General features: G+C 31.7%; 2 protein-coding genes across 2 annotated transcripts; one reads left to right on the top strand and one right to left on the bottom strand.

Annotated features, from left to right (window-relative positions):
• Positions 1-4920: 4920 nt before the first annotated feature.
• On the bottom strand, positions 4921-9553 carry LOC105329045 (uncharacterized). The gene is made up of 2 exons (XM_011430181.4): positions 9104-9553; positions 4921-5451 (listed from the first exon to the last, which is right to left on the bottom strand). The coding sequence occupies exons 1-2, from the start codon at positions 9510-9512 to the stop codon at positions 5231-5233; spliced, it is 630 nt and encodes a 209-aa protein (XP_011428483.2). The 5' UTR covers positions 9513-9553; the 3' UTR covers positions 4921-5230.
• Positions 9554-9733: 180 nt separating this feature from the next.
• Positions 9734-18956, top strand: LOC105329054 (uncharacterized Golgi apparatus membrane protein-like protein CG5021). Its single transcript, XM_034456468.2, has 6 exons — positions 9734-9912; positions 10664-10818; positions 11354-11436; positions 13192-13317; positions 15514-15642; positions 18377-18956. The coding sequence occupies exons 1-6, from the start codon at positions 9842-9844 to the stop codon at positions 18407-18409; spliced, it is 597 nt and encodes a 198-aa protein (XP_034312359.2). The 5' UTR covers positions 9734-9841; the 3' UTR covers positions 18410-18956.
• Positions 18957-21118: the final 2162 nt, after the last annotated feature.

Here is a 21118-nt window from a genome sequence, read left to right as displayed (position 1 = left end):
CCTTTGCTAGATTTAAATCCAAAAAATATTAAGTTGTTGATTTGAACCACATACGGCAGTGAAACATTTGACCAGTGAAACATTTGACCATTGTCAAGTCTTACTATATACATGTAAATACATGTACTGTAAATGTCTATTGTCAAGTCGTACATAAAATTTGTCCTGTGTCCGTCTGTAAACTTTTCTCATTTTTGACTTAATTCTTATATTGTTAAAACTGTGACCCCCAGACTTATACCAGGGCCCAAGGCAGGGTTCAAAGTATATAGGGAACAAGTTTGAAAATCTTCTTCTCAAGAACTACAGTGCAAAAGTTTGTGGGATTACTATGCAAGCATCCTTGGCTATTGTAGAATTCTGAATTCAATTTGGTAAAATCGTGACCTCAAGAGGGGTTCAAAGTTTAACATAGAAGTAAATAGGAAAAATGTTTAAAAACCTTCTTCTCATGAACTACAATGCTACAATTTGTGAGATTAACATGCATGCAACCTTGGATAATGTAGATTCAAAATTTAAGAAATAGTGACCCCTGGCCTCGGGATCTTGAAGCAATTTTGGACTTAAATCAAAATTTTAACCAGTCAAAAAATAATGGTTTATCATAAAATGACGACGGAAATGTGACAATTGACAACATTATATCAAGACACTTTTAATTACATGTATAGTATTTCAATTTTGTCAGTGTTTTTAATCAAGAGACATTAAGACAGACAAACAGTTTACAGTTTTTGACTTAAGTTTAAGAACTACAGTGCAAAAGTTTGTGGGATCCTGGGGCCTGGAATAATACTGGGGACCCAAGACGATTTAAAGTATAACATAGAAGTATATATGGAAAATGTTCAAAAATCTTTTTCTCGAGAACTATAATGCTTCAATTTGTCAGATTGCTACGTAAGCATCCCCAAATATTGTAGATTTTAAATTAAGAAAGCTGTGACCCTCATTCTAATACATGGGCCCCAGAAGGAGTTCAAAGTTTAAAATAGAAATATAGAGGGACAATGTTTTAAAATCTTCTGGAGAACTACATAACTTCAATTTGTAAGATTTATTTGCAGGCATCCTTAAATAATGTAGATTTTTTTTTTTTTTTATAATTTATTGTTTTTGTTCCATACATACTAATACTAATGTTGACATTATTAAATTCAGTTTTTATAAATTTTATACACATGCATACTCACTCACACACAAGTATAATTACATACATTTTTCAATATTAGTGGTAAATGGTTACTTTGCTTCCAAAAAAAAAAACCCAAAAAAAACCAAAAAATAAAAAACAAAAAAATAAATAACAAATAATAATACGAATAGTAATAATCATAATATTATAAACTAATCTAAAATGTTTTTCCATGTAAGCCACAATTTTTCAAAATTGCGCAGCTTTTGATTTTGGATAGCAGCATATTTTTCTACATGGTATTTTATTCTTAAATGACTGAGTAATCCAAGAAAATTTGGCATTTTGTTTTGCATTAAGGATATAAAAATATATTGTTTAACATATAGAATTATGAAGTTTATAACCCTGTTATTGTTTGACAATGGTAGATCACCGAGAATAACATTCGAAACATTGAAACCAACTCTTTCAGAGGTTTTTCTGTATATATGAAGACTTAAATCACTCCAGAGTGTTTGTACTTTATCACAAGCAATGAAAACATGTATTATTGTTTCAACATTTTCCATACAAAAACCACAACAATCAGAAGTTTTAATGTTAATTTTCTTAAGGTATTTTCCAACAGGAACAATTCTATGTAAGATTCGAAATTGTAACCACTGGGCAGAAGAATCACTAGTGGTTTTATAACAAATTTTAAAAACATCTTGCACTGATATTGTGTCTACTCCATATGGCCTAAGCTCTGCCTCCCACTTGCTGATTGAGGTTGGAATAGCCTCATTTTTATTCAAGAAATTATAAAAGATTTTTGAGCATTTTTCAGAAGATATGAGAGGTTCAAAAAATAAAGGTACATATGGATTAGGAAGTCTTTTGAAAGAAGACCTATCTATTAACAATGATTTCAAATATTTTGAAATAGCTGTAACAATGCTATTGTATTGCATCACACAACTATCAGATAGATTGTATGTGTTTTTAAGAACTCCAAAGTCTAAAAGATTACAATCATCATCAAAAAAATCTTGCACAACCTTTATTCCCTTTTCATACCAGGATTTAAAAAAAACTGGTTTGTTGTTAACTTTTATTTTAGAGTTATACCACACTGGAATATAATGAAATTTGTTTTTAAAGTGCGGAGAGTAAGTAAAAGATTTCATATAACATGACCAAGCAATCAAAACATCTTTCCAAAAGGCGTTATTTTCTTTTAACAAACAATCAAACACAAAACTATCTCCAAAATCATACAATTTCTGTAAAATATCATCTCCATTGAGAGCATAAAAAATATCCATCCATGGTTTATGTGAGCAAGTTAACCTTTTAATCCATGTACATTTAAGTGATGTAATAAAACTTCTAACATCTACCATTTTCATACCACCTGACAAGTAGTCTTGTGTTATAAGAGACCTTTTAACTTTGTCTGTTTTGGATTTCCATAGAAACTCAAAAAAAGCTTTGCATATAAATGCTACAATCTCCTTTTTGGGAGTAGGAAGCGATATAAATAAATGATTTAGTTTTGGAATTAACAAACTCTTAATGACAGTGACACGACCAATTGGAGTAAGAATTCTTCTTTTCCATTGTTCCATAAGTGCAATGATTTTTGGAATCTGATTACCAAAATTAATATCAACAATTTCAGAAAGTTCAACGGAAAATTGGAAACCTAATAAATTAAAAGATGTAGATCCCCAGTCTAATTTCCATCTGGTATGATGAAACACTTGATCAGAGAATTTTTTTGAACCAATCCACACAATTTTTGTCTTAGATGTATTAATTTTAAGTCCTGAAAAGCTGGAGTAAAAATCTATAGTTTCTAATGCTTCGAACAAGGATTTTGGTGAACCATCAAGGGCTAACAAAGTGTCGTCTGCATACTGTGATATTATATGTTCTTTATTATGAACAAAAATGCCCTTAATATCATTGTTTTGCTTTATAAGAATTGAAAGGATTTCTGCACATATAATGAATAAATATGGAGCAACAGGATCTCCTTGTCTACAACCCCTTTGTATGTCAAATTGTTCTGATAAAAACCCACTTTGTAAAATGCAGGCACGGAAATTTGTGTTTAAAATTTTTATCCACTGGATAATATATTCTCCAAACCCAAAATAACTTAAAACTTTATAAATAAATGACCATGACATAGAGTCAAAGGCTTTTTCGAAATCAATGAGGACCAAAAGCCCTGGAATTTCATGTATCTCTGTGTACGACATCAGATCATAAACAAAGCGAGTATTTTCCCCTATGTATCTACCTTTTATGAAACCAGATTGTGTATTTGAAATAATAATGTCCAAAACTTGTTTGATTCTAAAGCTTAGGCAACCAGATATGATCTTGTAGAGAACATTTAAAAGGGTTATTGGTCGCCAGTTCTTTAGAAACTGTCTTGGTTTGTCCCCTTTTCGCAAACATGAAATTATTCCAAGTCTTTGAGAGATAGGAAGCTCTTTTTTAAGAAAAATACAGTTAATAGCTCTAACAACATAATTTCTAATATCAAAAGTAAAAATTTCCAATGTAAAAATAACATGGATGAAAGTTTATTTCTTGAGGTACTACTGATGGAAATACGGGGAAATACTATCTCATATTCTTCATATATCAAAAAAGAAAAAGACCAAAAAGAAAAAACACTATTGCAAGAAATTGAGGATTTAGAATCAGATGCTTTCATTGATTTAAATAAATTAGATGAAAAAAAAAGGGAACTCGAGAGTATTAGAAAAGAAAAGTTACTAGGCCACATGATAAGGTCCCGAGCTCGCTGGATAGAAGAGGGTGAAAAACCATCAAAATATTTCTGTAATTTAGAATCTAGGAATTATTTGAATAAAACAATAAAAAAAATTGAATTAGAGGGTACTGGCACTATATATGAACAAACAGAAATTTTAGATGAAGTTAAGATATATTATGAAACTCTGTATAAAAGTGCAGATTCAAGTTTAGTTAATATAAATTTAGAAGAAATGTTCTTGAATTCTAATCCTAAAATGGATACAAATACGTCCAAAGGTCTGGAGAAAGACATTGAGGAAAGAGAAGTTCTTAACGTATTAAAGCACATGAAGAATAATAAGTCCCCTGGTAGTGATGGGTATACCGCAGAATTTTTCAAGTTTTTTTGGAGTGATATTAAATAATGTAGATTATTAATTTATAAAGCTGTGATCACCGGACTAATACTGCATGGGGCCCCAAGACGGGTTCAAAGTATAATGGAAATATATATATGGGAAATGTTTTTAAAGAAAATTTTTCGAGAACTACAATGCTACAGATTGTGATATTAATATAAGGATCCTCAGGTTATGTAGATTCTAAATTGTTTAGCCAACCATAACCCAAGGACCAATACTTGGGCCCCAGAAAGGGGTTCAAAGTTTAAAATAGAAAAAGTCTATGCTACGAAATAGAATGTTTCAAGGAATTGTTGTTCAGGTGAGTGATGTAGCCCATTGGCCTCTTGTTTTTTTAATGATAACTTAAAATATATTTAATGAATTGACTTGGAAATCAATAGGGTTTGTCCTTTTACCATGCCAAAAAAAAGTGTACAAAGTTTAATGAACATTCATGAAAGGGTTTTCTTTAAATATTGTTATTAAGCTGAAAATGAACACACATACATATATATACATTCATACATACACACACACATGCACAATGGGTTGCTATATCCCCCTCGCAACATTTGAAATATTGGTTTTAAACAAACTTATTAAAAATAATTGGCATCGCATTGTTATTTCCTTTATTATCACATGTGAAAGGATTGTTTTCCTTTTAAAATAGCAAAGACTTCTCTATCAGGTGAGCAATTTGGTCTCTTATAATAGACTTGTACCAGACATTAGGTAATGAGATCAATCCAAGGTATTATCTTTAATATCAAATGTATATACTAGAAACTACTTGTATTGCCATTGTCACGATAAAATTCATGCACATCCATGACTGAATTGTATTTCTGTTTTTCATAGGAAAGGGTTGCCTTAACAGCTGGATTGCACTCTGCTCAGGGTACATACAAAATGGTTTCACACAATATCACTGGTCTTTCTTCGTTTTGTATTGTCTCCATAGTTTGGCAAATCTTTCTTTATAGAGACAAACTAATTGAGAATCAGAGGTCACCAAAAGATTTTCTTGGTTTCCTGTTACAGCTTGTCTTGTCCAGTTAAAGGATCCATTCAGTAGTCTTGTGTTGTCTATAATCACAAACTTGTGATGCATGTAGAAGGAAGAATTATCTGTCCTGACAGCTATACCTGTGGTAAAAGATAAAAATGTAATAGAAAATGACATGAATATAATGCAAACTTGGTTAATATAAAACATGTTTTAAAATAAACAATTTATCTGTGACCGCCACTAATACCTAACAAATTTGTTAACTAGCAGTTAATTTAGCTGCAGATCAGTGGCATTAGAAAATTAAATGCACCTTAGAGCTACACGAAAAAACTTGCAATTTTGATGCAAAAAGAAAGTAGGACATATTCCACATCCTACCAGATCATCATGTTTAATGAAATTGCTAGTAGTGAATAAACAAAAACAAGAGGCCAACAGGCCTTAACGGTCGCTTGGGTACCATAGCCGATACTCGGACCTGTCGAGGAATCTCATATATGCATTTAATTTCATTCTGGAGTAATAAATATTGTAATGACGATCATCTCTCTGCCTGAAATCTTTCAAAAAGGACTATGAAACCTATATACCGGTAATTTTGGCAAAAAACATAGAGATCATAATTGATGCTGGACCGAAACTCTACCCCACTTAAATGGGCCAGTTAAACGGCAAAATAAAAACTATTGATATATTACGTTTCTACTCCCTTCACATATTCCAATTTTTCAATTTCTAACCATTGTTTCTGCATCATTATCTGGCATTTATCACAAAATTATTTAACACTAGATGATATATCCTGCGCAGGCGTGGGAATTAACACTTTACACGTTAAAATTGTGAGGGTCAATCAAAAAATACAAAGACTTTTTCCATAGCTATGTTATTTAATATGTCATTATTATCAAATTCAGAAGACATAATTTAGCAATTGTTTCAAACAATTTGAAAGCAAAAAATTTCATTTATTCCTTTATTTTTAAGAATTACATAAAGAGTCTAATCCTGCAAAAATGAGGTCACGGTGCACGGTTAAACTTTGTGTTTTGTCAACAATTCATCATATTTATTATGTTTAAAGCTGCTTGGTCCGATTTTATATCAAATTTTATACTCGCTTTTAAACGATGGCTATGCCTAGTATATGTATAAAAATAGACATTACAGTAGTTTTACCCGTCAATTATGCCAAATTTCAATGAAGAAAAATACGTACAAAATTTGCTAACAAAACAAAACGACATTAAAAGGTGCCGCGTTATTTTGCCTCATGTTAAATTTCACCCCTGACTACGAGACGGGTATGGTTGTATTACGAATTTGACATCGCTTTAAATAAAGGTCGAAATAATCAGACAAATTACAAATAAACATGTGTACGTTTTGTTAGCCAATATTTCTAAAGTCTGCTTTCTTTACAATCGATGCATAGCATGTGGGTCGAATAGCCCCAATCATTCGGGGGACGAAATTATGCAGTTTCCTTTTCTAAACATTCCCGTGATGCATTTTGGTTTTGTTTTTTCGTTTGCCCAAAGAGAAATTATTTTTATTTACTTTGAATATTTCTAACTTTGAAAGGAGACTGAATCTGCTGGTGTAAATAGGGGAAAGTCCATAACTTTCTAAGATAAATGATTTGTATGAAAAAAATGTTGATACTGTAATTACAAAGAAATCGGACCAAGCAGCTTTAAAGTAATATCTCCATGAATTGGGCTTAAAGCCAACTGGTATTGAAAACTAAAATCAAAAATTGTCATGGTATTCTATGTACCAAAAAAATGACAGGATATATAGATTTGTTGAACAGATATCAGTAACGAAAGACGTATATTCCTCTAAAATTGACGAAAAACATTGACGTCACAGCGCAACGAAAATTATATACAGTATAAATATAACTCAGGAAAAAGCCTATGCTAACTGTGAAAATGCTCAATGGTGGAAAAAATAAGTCAAAAATTGTTTGCACATTTGTGTTTTACTCGCACACATTTTGTGGGGTTGTGGTAAATGTATTTTGATATGACACATGATATGACATTGTATTTGATCACATAATACATGCTACAATAGAGTATTATATGATACAATACCATATCACATAATACATAATTAATTGTACATCATGATATCATATTGTAAAATATAGTATTGTATTGTATGATACTGTATCATATTTGATACATTATATGATATAATATAAACAATATCATATTATACAATATTGTATGTATGATATTATATAATCTACAATATAGTATCATATTAACAATATTATATATTCCATTATCATATGTAACAGTATCATGTGATAAATAATATATTAATGATACAATATTGTATTATACAACATTGTATCGTAATATACAATACTGTACATACATATAACAATATCATGAAACAATATCATATCATAAAATATAAAAAAAATTGATACAATATCTTATCGTATCATATAACTTTTTACAATATAACATGATATAATATCGTATCATATTAAACAATAGTGTATCATATCATACAATACTATATCATAGGAATCATGCTATATCATTCAACAACAAACACATCTATCAAGCAGGTTTGAGTGAGGTAGGAGATTGTTTTAGCATCCTTGATAATGGAGATCAGGCTTTGCATCTGAAGCTACCTCTGTGATTCATTTATACTATAGTTAAATCAACTATGCAAGCTATTACCTATAAAACATGTGGGGAATTGTTCCATAGAACTAAACCTCATCCAGCATCCAAAACCTATGGCTCAGATTCAGCATTCAAGCCTGTCAGGTGCATCAGTATCATAAGACGCATCATCCATGCAAGCTTGGTGAAGTTAGGACCAGTTATAACTAAGATATCATCAGAGGGCACCTGTTTCAAAATCTTTAACCACCTCTTAAAACCTTAACCTTCTCCAGCATCCAAAACCTATTGCTCAGATTCAGCATTCAAGCCTGTCTGGTGCATCAGTATCATAAGACACACCATCCTTGCAAGCTTGGTGAAGTTAGGACCAGTAGTAACTAAGATATCATCATCAGAAGGCACCTGCTTCTAAAACTTTAACCAGCTCTAAAAACCTTAACCTCCTCCAGCATCCGAAACCTATGGCTCAGATTCAGCATTCAATCCTGTCTGGTGCATAAGTATCATAAGATGCACCATCCATGCAAGTTTGGTGAAGTTAGGACCAGTAATAACTAAGATAATATATTCATCAGAGGGAACCTGCTCTAAAAACTTTAACCAGCTCTAAAAACCTTAACCTCCTCCAGCATCCGAAACCTATGGCTCAGATTCTGCATTCAAGCATGTCTGGTGCATCAGTATCATAAGACACACAATCCAATCCAATGCTAGTCTGGTGCAGTGAAGATCAGTAGTAACTGAGATATTGCTATCGAAGGGCACCTGCTCCAAAAACTTTAACCTGCTCCAAAAACATTAACCTCCTCCAGCATCTAAAATTCAGGATTCAGATTCAGCATCCGAGTCTTTCAAGTCAATAAGTAGGTCCATTCAAGTTTGGTGAAGATAGCACAAGTAATAACTTAGGTACAGGACCTGCAACAAAAAATTTAACCAGGTCCGGACGCCAACGCCCGGGGTTGGCATAAGCTCCCCCTGAGTTGTCGGCGAGCTAAAAATCATTTCATGAATTTTGGCAACACTCATAAGCTGTCAAATACAGCAACTCTCAATTTTACAAAAATATTGACGGTTACTTTATCCGAAACTGTCCCTTGCTACTTTAAGCCTACTGTACCATGTGTACCTTGACTGCGAAGCCTCCAGATCTGTGAGCCTGGAATATCCACCTGTTCACAGTCGGTGATAACTCTCACCGACACCCCTCTCCCCACAGCCTGTATCAACAGGTCGGCCAGGTCTGTACAGGTGAAAACAAACACACACACGTCCACACTTTTCACTGCATTATGTATAAACTGGAAAAGTTTGCTCAGTGAGTTTTCCTCGTGGCTGAATGAGCAACTTTCATTTTCACATTCTGACGTAAAATAATTAATACAGGCAACTTTCTTGTCAGGAAAAAAGAGAACCTCAGTTTTGTTTTTTTTCTTTCGTACTGAACTTCTTTTCAATCGATATCTATAAATTTGGAATATTATTTCAGATATTGCGCATACACTGGTGAATATTCCAAGCGTCTGCCACATCTTCATGATCTTGCGCGTTTTCCTTAAGTATTCGGTAAACGAAGATCTGAAACTTTTTATGTGTGAACACAGTACTAAATAATTCTTACTTACTTACTTAATTATAGTAATAAAAAGCTAAAATATATATCTTAAAAACTCAGAATTAATTATATTATATTCAACTGGAATATCACTTTTAGAAACTTTTTATGCATTTCACTGTTGAGGACACGCATTACCCAAATCCTTAAATGTGAAAGTAAAAGTTGCACGTCAACCACCATCAACATGAAGATCGTTTAAACGAAAATCTTCTGAATACCTTCAACCGGAATCCGTTTTGTTCTGAACTGATGATGAACCCCTCAGACGTGACTCTTAATTTTGGGGAAGAAGATGAAATTGATAGGCAGAAAAAACTCAAGTAGGTAAAACCAGAGACATAAATAGCAGTCTTTGGTAAAACTAAATTTAACGATGTAATCTTGTTTTAGGTGTTCGTTTTGACTCTAAATTATTTTCTTTTTGATAAATTTGAAAAGTTCCTAATATGTTTTACGGTGCAGCCGTTGAAGCAAGCGCAGCTTAAATATGAACTAAATACACACAGGTACATACTGTATATTTCTTAAGAAATGATTTGAATAATTTTCTATTGGTTGACGTATCAAAAGCAAATTTGTACAGTGTAGTTTTAAAAATTAAAGCAACTCGGAGCAAAAATAGTTAAAACATTACTGCTTTTGAGCAGTTTTAAGGAATACATGCATTTCTCTTGTTTGAGTAACTGTATGACACCTTGTGTGCAATGAGACATGGATAAGTGTGATTACTTCACATTGTGCTCAATTATATCACCAATCAATTAATATATTAACCAGAACTGTTCTTCTTTGTTATACCATTTAAGAAGTAGCTGAAGATTCTTTTTTCTTCCATATAGGAAAGCTTTTTCAAGTTCATAGGTATAGAGTGTAATTTCTATAGTTTTGGTATATACACATGTTGTCTATAGGAAGAGCTTCAAATATTGATTTATATGGTATTCATTTCAGCACCACTATGGAGCTTGCTACGTGAGCAACGCTTGCTACAAAAAAAACTTTTACGATGATTTGCCAAAATTGAACTTAAATAATTGTATCCATCTATATAATATATCTTTATATTTTCAGACATCCAGTGACAGTTTTTTGCCATGTAGCATTTAGATGTCTTGCAGTTTTGATGTTTATACTTTGTGGATGGTTTAGCACCAGTTTTATAACAAACTTCATTTTCATTGTCATTCTTCTGTCCATGGATTTCTGGACTGTAAAAAATATATCAGGTAATTATCCTGCATAGGGAGGTTTTCATAAAGTTCTGAGGAACCTGAAAGTTACAGTCACGAGATAAAGAGAATCTATTAATTATGCAACAACAAAATAAGTTCCTGAATTGTTACTTTGATTATTGAACTCATTTTGAAAGAAGAGTTGAATAATTTTAATTCACTGTTATATGAATATATAGACTTTTCAAACGTGATGTTAAACGTGGTAGCGATTTCATTGCAAATACAATGAATGTGGTAAAATGGGACTATAAAAGAGCAACAATTTAGGTATTGGAGACCAAAAAAATGAAAATTTAGGCATGATATAAACAGTATTGTTCTTTCATTTCATTTCAAACATTTTAAACGCAGCAGATATAAGGTGATATATTTGCTCTAAATCAAAATATGTAATTAATATAATGAATTAAGAGAAAGAGTTATTGAAAGGATGTGAAACCGTTGACTCTTTTAAAATATTCTAGAATTTTGAAAAAGATTTTATTACAAATTGTTTTATATATTTTTTTCTTTATGATAATTAAAGGTAGATTATTAGTTGGACTTCGTTGGTGGAACTATGTTGATGATGATGGAGTAAGCCATTGGGTGTATGAATCCAGGCCAAAGGTGAGTTAAATTAATGTATTAATCAATACAGTATTTTATGATGCATATTGCAATTTTTGGTTATTGTTAGATGTATCTTTTTTTTTTTGTTGAAATTTTTTTTTTTGATAATCTTAAGAATAGAAAGGATGATATCCCATGAACACATGTCAACAGCCCCTTATACAATAATACAGTTAATTTTTTTTTTTTTTTTTTTTTTTTTACAAATTTTCAAACAATTGAATTGACAAATCTTGATATCTGTCAATTGTTGGATTGTTTTTTATTGAAATGATGCATTACTGAGCATTTCAGACCCAATAACAAAAAGTTTGGTTCTGATTTTTAACTCTGTGGTTTTCGAATAGAAAGGGCATATAGCACTAATAGTTTTAGGGGTAGGTTAAGGAAGCATAATTCAGTCTTATTTTGACTGTAGCATACAAAATCATTAAATTAATATAGTGTTTTGAATCAGACCATGCAAAGACTTGGTATTTTCCACTATCAATGCAATTTTTTTCTTCTTTTTTTTTTTGCACGGAGTGATAAATTTATGGTTACAGGTTTGGTCCAATCAGTGATCATTTACAGGATGACATGTAATTGATTTAAAGTATTATACAAATATGGTTTAGTGCATTTAGTAAAAAATGTGGCTCATATTTTTCAAATATAATCAAATAATGCCCTTTCTATTCATTTGCATTCATTGAAAAACTACAGAGTTACAAATCAGAACCAAACTTTCTGTTATTGGGTCTGAAATGCTCAGTAATGCATCATTTCAATAAAAAACAAATCAAATTTATACTAAATTAATAAAGCTGCATTTAAAATAACAATTAAATTATTCATAACAAACCATTTTGAGGCTGTAAATATGTTTCATATAAAAATTTAATTCATATTAATGAAGAATTCAACACTTTTTCACCACAGTTTTTTACTCCCTTCGAATTTACACACCATGTTGACATTCGAAATTTTTCATATTAAATGCACTGAGTTAGAGTTATCTCCAGTATTTCCTTTGATGAACAGAATATATGTCAAATTTTCAATAAAAATTAACATGTATTTGTAATATCGTTTCTGAGTTTATCCATGCAGATGTGAAACATAAACTAAAGAGCCTCCCGTGATTTTGTGTGAATGGTAATGCGCATGCGCAAGATTGTAAAATCCAAAAACTCCAGATGATTTCCGTTTTTTTTTAAAGGAATTTCGTTGATTATTAATTAGCGAAACTTGATTGAGAAAAACTAAAAACAAATTGGTAATTTTCATGTACCAGTGATGTTTAAAATATATTAAACAAAAGACAGTACTCTTCAGATTGCTCGGTATTAAAGCCCAAAAATTCAAGTCTATTATTTTAATATAGTAGTATAGATATATTTGTGCATCAATAAAAAACCCTCCAATAATCATTCAAGATTTGTTATACGGACCTTTTATCCCCTAATTGAACATCATTATGATTAGGTTTCAATAATACACCTTCCGATTACCTTTATTTGACCTATTTCTTAGATTTCATCATATTCATTGTTTTCTTTATAATCATAATTATTTTACAAAAGTTGTCAAATGTATTATAATCCCTGTTTACAATATAGAAACAAAATAAAAGCAATTTTCTTTCTAGGGAATATAACTGAGTTTGAAAATTTTGTAAGGGGTTTGTGAGATATTTTGAAAAGTATTAAACATTGTGATAAATATGATGCAAATCCCATCCTCTCACTCACAATTATGATTTACTTTCAGAGCCAAAATAAGATCAAAGTATCTGCCACAGAGGCACGCCTCTTCTGGCTGTCTCTCATCATCTGTCAAATCATCTGGATAATATTCATATTTGGAACCATATTCAAATTAGATTTGAAGTGGTTTGTAAGTATATAATGTACCCTATTACATGTAGTAATGCTAGGTTCCTATACTGTTATGATATAAGTCACAAGCAATTGACAATCATAGATGATGGTGGACCTTCTCTGTAATTTTAGGCTTAGGTACGAGGTGATACAAGCCGATACGACTTTACGCAATATGTTGAGCTTTGATACTATGAGGTCATGATATACATATTTCAGTTGATTTCAGTTCAGTCATGATTTTATTGCCCTTTTAATTAGGATACCATATGTTCCAATTAGATTGTCCAGATAAAATTGGCGATTGAATCTAGTTCTGATCTGATTCTTTGCACGATTAAGAATAAAGGTGATCACAATTTGAGATTCTGTTGGACCTGTCAGAGTTATTTAAATAGCCCAACTGATCATAATGACATATTGCAACTAAACCCAGACGGAGTGCATCTTGTTGTTTGTCTCTTCCAAGATTGATCCAGCTCATCACAATTATTGGGCAAGGTTAAATGTGACATGCTGTGCTCAGTAACAAGCAGTTTATCTAATACAGTGATAAAGAATGATTACAATTGAAAATTTATCATGTTAATTGAAGATTTAAGTAAAAAATATTCCTCTGATTAACACGTTAACCATGACAGACCTCAAGATCTGGTGATATTTGATAAGATTTCTACAATTACTCTACGATTAAAACAGCTATTTCAATTGCGCTGCAAACAGTGATAATGTGAACATAGCATTACTAGTCAATACTTATAATATGTAAATTGATTATGATTCGGCATATCTTCTGAAAGAAATGAATTAAATATATTTAAAAAAGATTTTAATATTTGATCATAAAATTTACATAACTACAAGTAAATTCATGGAGATATTGAAAAAGATTAGATTAAAATCACTGTACTAAGTTTACAACAATGATTTTTATAAAATCTCTTGTTTGTTGAATATTCTGTGGGGTTTTTTTTAGCTCACCTGAGCTGAAAACGAAGTAAGCTTTTCTGATCACTTTTTGTCCGGTGTCAGTCTGTCTATCCATCTGTCTGTAAACTTTTTACATTTTCAACTCTCTCTGGAACCACTTGGCTAAATTATTTCAACAAAACTTAGTACAAAACATCATTAGGTTAGGGAGATTCAAGTTTGTTGAAATGAAGGGCCACACCTTCTTACAAGGGGAGATAATTAGGAATTATTGAATTTCAAAATTCTTCTCTAAAAACCAATTGGCCAGGAAAGCTGAAACTTCCATCCTCATATGTTTTTAGTTTGTTCAAATTATGATCTTGGAGGTTAGAGTGGAGCCTGAGTGGATGGGGAGGTCAAATTTTGCATAGGAATATATAGAGAAAAATCTTTAAAAATCTTCTTATCAAAATCCTTTAGGTCAGAAAATCTGTAACTTGTGTGAAAGCATCCTCAGGTAGTGAAAATTTCAGTTTGTTTAAATCATGAACCTTTGGGGAAGGGTGGGACCACAATGGAGGGTCGAAATTTTACATAGGAATATACAGAATAAAATCTTTAGAAATCTTCTTCTCCAAAGAAAATTGGCCAGGAATGCTGTAACTTGTTTGGAAGCATTCCCAGGTAGTGATCATGATTCAAGTTTGTTAAAATCATGGTCCCTGGAGGTAGGGTGGGGCCACAATGGGGGTTTGAAATTTTACATAGGAATATTAAGAAAAAATTGTTAAAAATCTTCATACTTAAAAACCAATTGGCTAGAAAACTTTCACTTGTGTAGAAACATCCCTAGGTAGTGGTGATTCAAGTTTGTTTTAATCATGATCACTGGGGAGAGAATGGAGCCACAATTGGGAGTCAAAATTTTACATTCAAAAAATCTTCTTCTCAAAAAGAGATGTGATATGATAATACATGTAAATCATTCTGTTAGAAAAGGGGCTATATGTTTTACATAAGAATATCTGGAGGAAAAATTTGAACACCCTTTTATACAAGTATCTACTCTACTAAATTGTCTAGATTTTTTGTATATGACTCCATGAAGATGATTTTATTATAACTAATTGTGCTCAGGTGAGTGATGTGGCCCATGGGCCTTTTGTTTTTGTTTTTTTGTGGGGGGGTTTTCTGAGAGAGCAGATAGTTTGTCAATATGCCTAAAATGAATTTTGAAGAAAATTGGTTTTATGAATTGGTTATACATACCCTGTAATTATTTAAGTTCCATATTTCACAGATGGTAGCACTGGTTGGTGTAATAATGAATGGAGCCAATTTGTATGGCTACATTCGATGTAAATATGGATCTAAGACTAAACTCTCATCTGTGGCCACAGGATTCCTAGGGCAACAAATCTGGTCTAAGGTAACACTCTAGTACATTTACTTCTAACAATTGTATTAACTGGAATATGAAGAAAGTACACAAGATTCTCTTTTGAAACAATGTAAAAAAAAAAACTATTCTGTACTGTATGCAAGATTGATCTTCTTTTGTCTGTGTTTTTCTTATAAACTTAATCATACAATTTTCTACTCACCTGAACCAGCTAATTCTGATCAAAAGTTGTGTGTTGTCATTGGTTTTTTAGGTCATTTGAGTGATTTAATATTATCCTATTGCAATTGGTTCGTCATGTGTTGACAATTGAACATGTTATTTTCTTCTTAAAAACTACATTCTCAACTCTTTTCAAATTTAATACATGTATGATGCATCTTTGGGGTAAGGGAAACATAAATTGTAAATTTCATGATCTTGCTCCATAGGGGCTCCATAGGGGCACTAGGGGCTTGACAAAAAAAGGTATAGCGCCTTTTCCCATTATTTCGCCTACACGTGTTTGGACGGAAAGTACCTGTTACTAATATTAGCTTCAGGTACTTAGCTGTCGCAATATGATTTTCGAAACCTGGATTCACTGTACTGATTTTATAATGGTGTCAGTAACAACTGATTTGTCATAAATTCGGGAAACTTTGTGTAAAATGTCAGTTGATATTCTAAACCGTGATAAGTTCAAGCAAAATGCAATGGATATAAGTGTAAATAGAGTACATGTATAGTGTTAATGAAGAGATCCATATATTCTGGGTGTGTTCATACTCAGACTGAATTAAAACAAGATAATTTTAAAAAAATACACAAAAGATTAGATACATGTAACTTAACCTCTCTATTCTGTTCATGTTTCAATCTAAGTGAAAAAAATTTACTACTTAGTGGATTCGATCCAGCAACCACAAAATCAAAAAGACCTCCGCGTTACCACTAGGCCAAGCATCTAACATTTTCAGTAGATGCATTTTCAATATTTATGGCTATATACATGATTGTATTAGAAAAGAGACTAATTGAAATATTTGTCTAATTTTCAGTACGAAGACCACGTTAAACCAAAACCAATTCAATGTAAACGTGTACTACAATACCTGTGTCTGTAGAACATAATTTTAATCAGATGTCTTTGGTTTAGAGTGGTTCAAATAGTCAAATTTTCAATTTTTTATCGTATGCTAACTACTTTCCTATATATGCCTTACAAAACCTGAATACTTTAATGATATTGTGTAAGACTCTTAGAGCATGGTGATTGTGTAATTTGCGTTTCTTTGAATATATTTAAACTAAATATTGTATAATATTGAAAATGTCTGATGTTTGCAAAAGACCATGTTTGAGGCCAAATCGTTTGTTAAGTGCACTATACCTCTTTTCAAAATTTGCCCATTTTTCAAAGAATCATCTTCTCTACTCCCACATATTCGTAAGAGAACCAGAATTTGCAATTACTGTAGATCAGTAAGCCCTCTACCAAATTTTTTCATTCCATGTCCCTCGGGGTAGGGGTTTTGACTCTAGGGCTGGGCCAAAATGGTCATATAGTGTTAATGCATATAATGTTAAAATATCTTCTTCTCTACTCCCACATTTTCTTATGATTAACTAAATTCATAATGTAGACCAGGAAGCCCAAGGAAGAAGAAATTTTTTGGTATGAAAATTTCACAGAATATATTCCTAACTGTCTGCAACTTTTTGAGTGCAATAAATATACAGTATTTTGTCACATTCATTTTAGGTATAAACCTTAATTGAATTTCTTTTCAACCATTTAAAATGTAAATTAAAAACAAGACCTGAGCTTTATTTACATAATAAGGGACTGTGAGCTCTATAACTCGACAACTGACACTCAAATTTTTGTTGACGACCGTTATTAAAAGTGCCTTACCAAAACATTGTAAACATTAAAAATTGAAAAATAAATTTTGACCAAAATTGTGACTATGCCCCTTTAAAACTTATTAATAACATTGGCCTTTTACTATGGAGGGTAATTGTGTTAAAAAATTGGTGTTGAAGTCTGAATGTGAATGTGTTTAATTCTGATTGTGTAAAGTGTATAACTCATGTATAACAACTTTCAGATTTGACCAAGTTTCACCGTATGATGCACATTTTGCAGCTTTAGTGTTTCTGTTAGTTAATTCAACCTTCAACTTTGCACACTTTCAATCCATAGTTTCTGCATTTGTATCTTCATGCTCGGAAATAGCACATCTGACATGATACAATTTGACAAATGTAAACTCCACAAGTTTGTTGAATTTTGACATGACCTTACATGGCAACTTCTTGCTGCGGGAAAAGGTATGCTGTAATCGCGGTGTGTTGTCAAAATATTTTGAATTTGATTCTTAAATGCGGATTTGATCCGAGTTACTGTTGTTACTCAGACGAGCGATGTGGCCCCTGGGCCTGTTGTTCAAATCATGATCCCTGGGGTAAGGGTGGGACCACAATGGTAAGTTGAATATTCACATAGAAATATAGAGAAAAAAATCTTTTAAAATCACAAAACCAAAAATTACAAAAGGGGCTCAATGTTAAACATAAGAATATCTGAGAAAAAAATTGAAATCTGTTTTATGCAGGATCTATTCTACTACAGTACTGCATTGTCCAAATATTTTGTATATGACTCCATAAAGCTGAATTTATGGCTATTGTTGCTCAGGTGAGCGGTGTGGGCCTTTTGTGTGTTATTTATTCAGTTTTGATGATTATATACCGGCCGTACTTACTTTTTTTGTAGATGACAAAGCAAGAAGAAACTGTTCAGAAGTAGACTGTTTATGAACTCATTTATGTTTATATTTGATAACACAACTTAGTTTTATCACAGTACATGTGCATTAGGATTGATTCTTTTAATTTGTTTCAACTCTTGATACTTTAAAACATACCCTGACTGCAAGAGTGTAAGAAGCATCATTGTACATTCTTTTAAATAAACAACTGTGTGTATGTTAACTTTCTTTTCATAAAAAATTGACCTTTTAAATCATTTTCGTTCTATACAAAACATTTTTTATAAAATGAAATGAAACAAAATAGACTACTATCAAAATATTAAGAAGCTTGAATCTAATTGCACATTTTATGTTTATATATTATACATGGAGAAAGTTTGCTCGGAGATTTCCAGGCCTATATGGGATGTTTTAAGGTCTGACATAATTTGACTCAAGTATTAAAACCATGCACAAATCATCCTGAGCTCAATATCTTTTGAATGTATAAATCTTTTTCACCTTTTTCATCCTCCGATTGTAATATATATCTATGTCACTGACAAGTATATTTATTTTCAATAAAACGGGCTTGTAAAAGTTGTTTGTTTTTTAAATACCTTGTGGAGAAAAATTAATAAATTGATCATGTGATTCTCAACCACTCAACAGCAGGACACTTTGGTAGCACATCCTGATTTGAACCCTATTGACTATTGATGTCCCCACTCCTGAACAACTGTTGCTGCTTTTCAAGCAGACTTGGTCATCCAAACACCCCTTTTGTATCGTTGGTATCAGCAACAGGTTTATATATGGTTCATTGGATCAGATCCTACCTCAACTATTTCTCACATATTTAAACACAGGTAAATATATTCACCCCTTTTGTTTTCACCCTCATTGTCAGCTGGCGAATTTAAACTGGGCAAAATCGAATGTCTCAAATTATCTCTCTTTCAACACAACTATGTCCGGGCAAAGGGTTTGCAAGTGAAAGAGGAAAAAAAAATAACCCAATGTACAGGTATTACATGTATAGTTTACACTTCTGAAACAGATCATTGCGTTAACAATGATTTTCAGGTGTGAAATATAAATTAACAGCGTTATCTATAGTTTACTGTTTAACAACTTAAACTATTAAGTGTGACATTAATATCATGATGCATTAAATAGTCAAGTGCATGCCCAGGGATCTTTGCTCACCTCTTCTCTGAAGTGATAATTTGTCTTAAAACTTATTTCAAATAACTAGTCCTCGTATTCTAAAAAGCAGGCATATTATTAAATTATAATAGATATCTATAGATAGATCCTCAGCAATGTTTGATAACTCTAAATTATCCTGATTTCTTTTACTCTTAATATAAATCCAACTTTTATACCGACAATTTTAATTAGTATTTTGGTGTTAGTATTACCATTTGTCACACAACTACATGCTTGGCATAGTCGATCCATTAAGAACTTTTATTCAATTACATATTGGTAAACAGTTTGAGCCACCGGTGCACCAGTCCTTCTTTTTTCAAACTCAATTGGTTTTGTTTATTCCATTATATCCATCTTAGTCAAATTTGCAATAACTTTGTATAAGGCATGGATACCATCTAAAAAGAACTATTCATGAAATCGGTTATATTTGGCCCCCATAATTCACCATTTTTTAAAGTGTTTCAGGTACATTTAATTGTTATGTTATATTTTAGAAGAGTTAATATTACATAAATGTATATTTTTAACCTATTTGTTTAAATTGCACCCACTCGCAGTGCATGACGTCAGAAGTTATGCAATATTTGATAATTTACCGGTAATCAGAATCATTCAAAAATTGACATTTTTCGTATTTTTTTTCCAGTGGGAAATATAGGAGCGACACTTTGAACAAGGAAACTAATGGTATTTTTGTCCCTTATTAGTCTTGGATAGATATACCTCCGATGAAAATATTTTGTTTGTTCAAGCGTGCGCTCAATGTTTTCTTAAAGAAAATCTGTTTAAAAATGATCGAGCCATTTTATGCTAAAAAAAAGGAAAATGGCGGGGGGAAAGTTAACTTTGTGATGTCTATTTCTAAATTGTGGGAAAATAACTTTACATGTATATGTGTACAAAGAAAAGAAAGAATTACAGAAAAATGATGATGTTAATTCTATGGGGCTATTTTATGTTCATATCATATACATGTATAGTCCTTTCATTTTATTTCCTTTTATTTAAATATTAATGTAAAGTTTGAAAGAAAAACAATATTTTTATGATGAAAAAAAACACTTTGAGGCTGAGGATCGGAAAACCTTAATATATGGATATATTTAGTTTTCACAAGGTTGCATTATAATCATGTGACAGATAATGCCCAAAAGCCTTTGGGTTCGAATTCATTTAAAACTGATCGAGATGAAAAAATATGCTTTTTTCTATGAATCAGCACCAGGTTAAAGTTTTTGAAGAAGCTAGATATCATATCTATCAACAATCTTAGATGGATGATGCATCTTGTAATACATGTACTAATTAATACACTTAACAGGCTTAATGCTAAACCTAATTTAAGCCACAAGTTTTCGATCTGGAGATGGAAGGTTACGTTTTTGAGCAAGTCACATATATATTCATTCAATTGCTATTCAGATTTCTATTAATGTAAATCCTCAAATCTACATATACATGTAGGAATTTAGACTAGTGTTTCTGTTTAAAGGAATATTTATCATAAGGGGTTCTTTATCATGCCAGCTCGTGCAGGAACTTTGGAC

Source organism: Magallana gigas, chromosome 7 (genome assembly GCF_963853765.1).
Source record: "Magallana gigas chromosome 7, xbMagGiga1.1, whole genome shotgun sequence".
NCBI classification, from domain to species: domain Eukaryota; kingdom Metazoa; phylum Mollusca; class Bivalvia; order Ostreida; family Ostreidae; genus Magallana; species Magallana gigas.
The sequence above is the reverse complement of the archived record's forward strand: the minus strand, read 5'-3'. Positions and strand labels throughout refer to the sequence as shown.

Coding starts and splice junctions, on each gene's coding strand:
- LOC105329045 (XM_011430181.4), bottom strand. CDS start 9,512: ATGAAGATGTGGCAGACGCTTGGAATATTCACCAGTGTATGCGCAATA. Junction 5,452..9,103: donor CTGGAGGCTTCGCAGTCAAG/GTACACATGGTA, acceptor CTTTTACCACAG/GTATAGCTGTCAGGACAGAT.
- LOC105329054 (XM_034456468.2), top strand. CDS start 9,842: ATGATGAACCCCTCAGACGTGACTCTTAATTTTGGGGAAGAAGATGAA. Junction 10,819..11,353: donor GACTGTAAAAAATATATCAG/GTAATTATCCTG, acceptor TGATAATTAAAG/GTAGATTATTAGTTGGACTT. Junction 15,643..18,376: donor GGCAACAAATCTGGTCTAAG/GTAACACTCTAG, acceptor CTTTTTTTGTAG/ATGACAAAGCAAGAAGAAAC.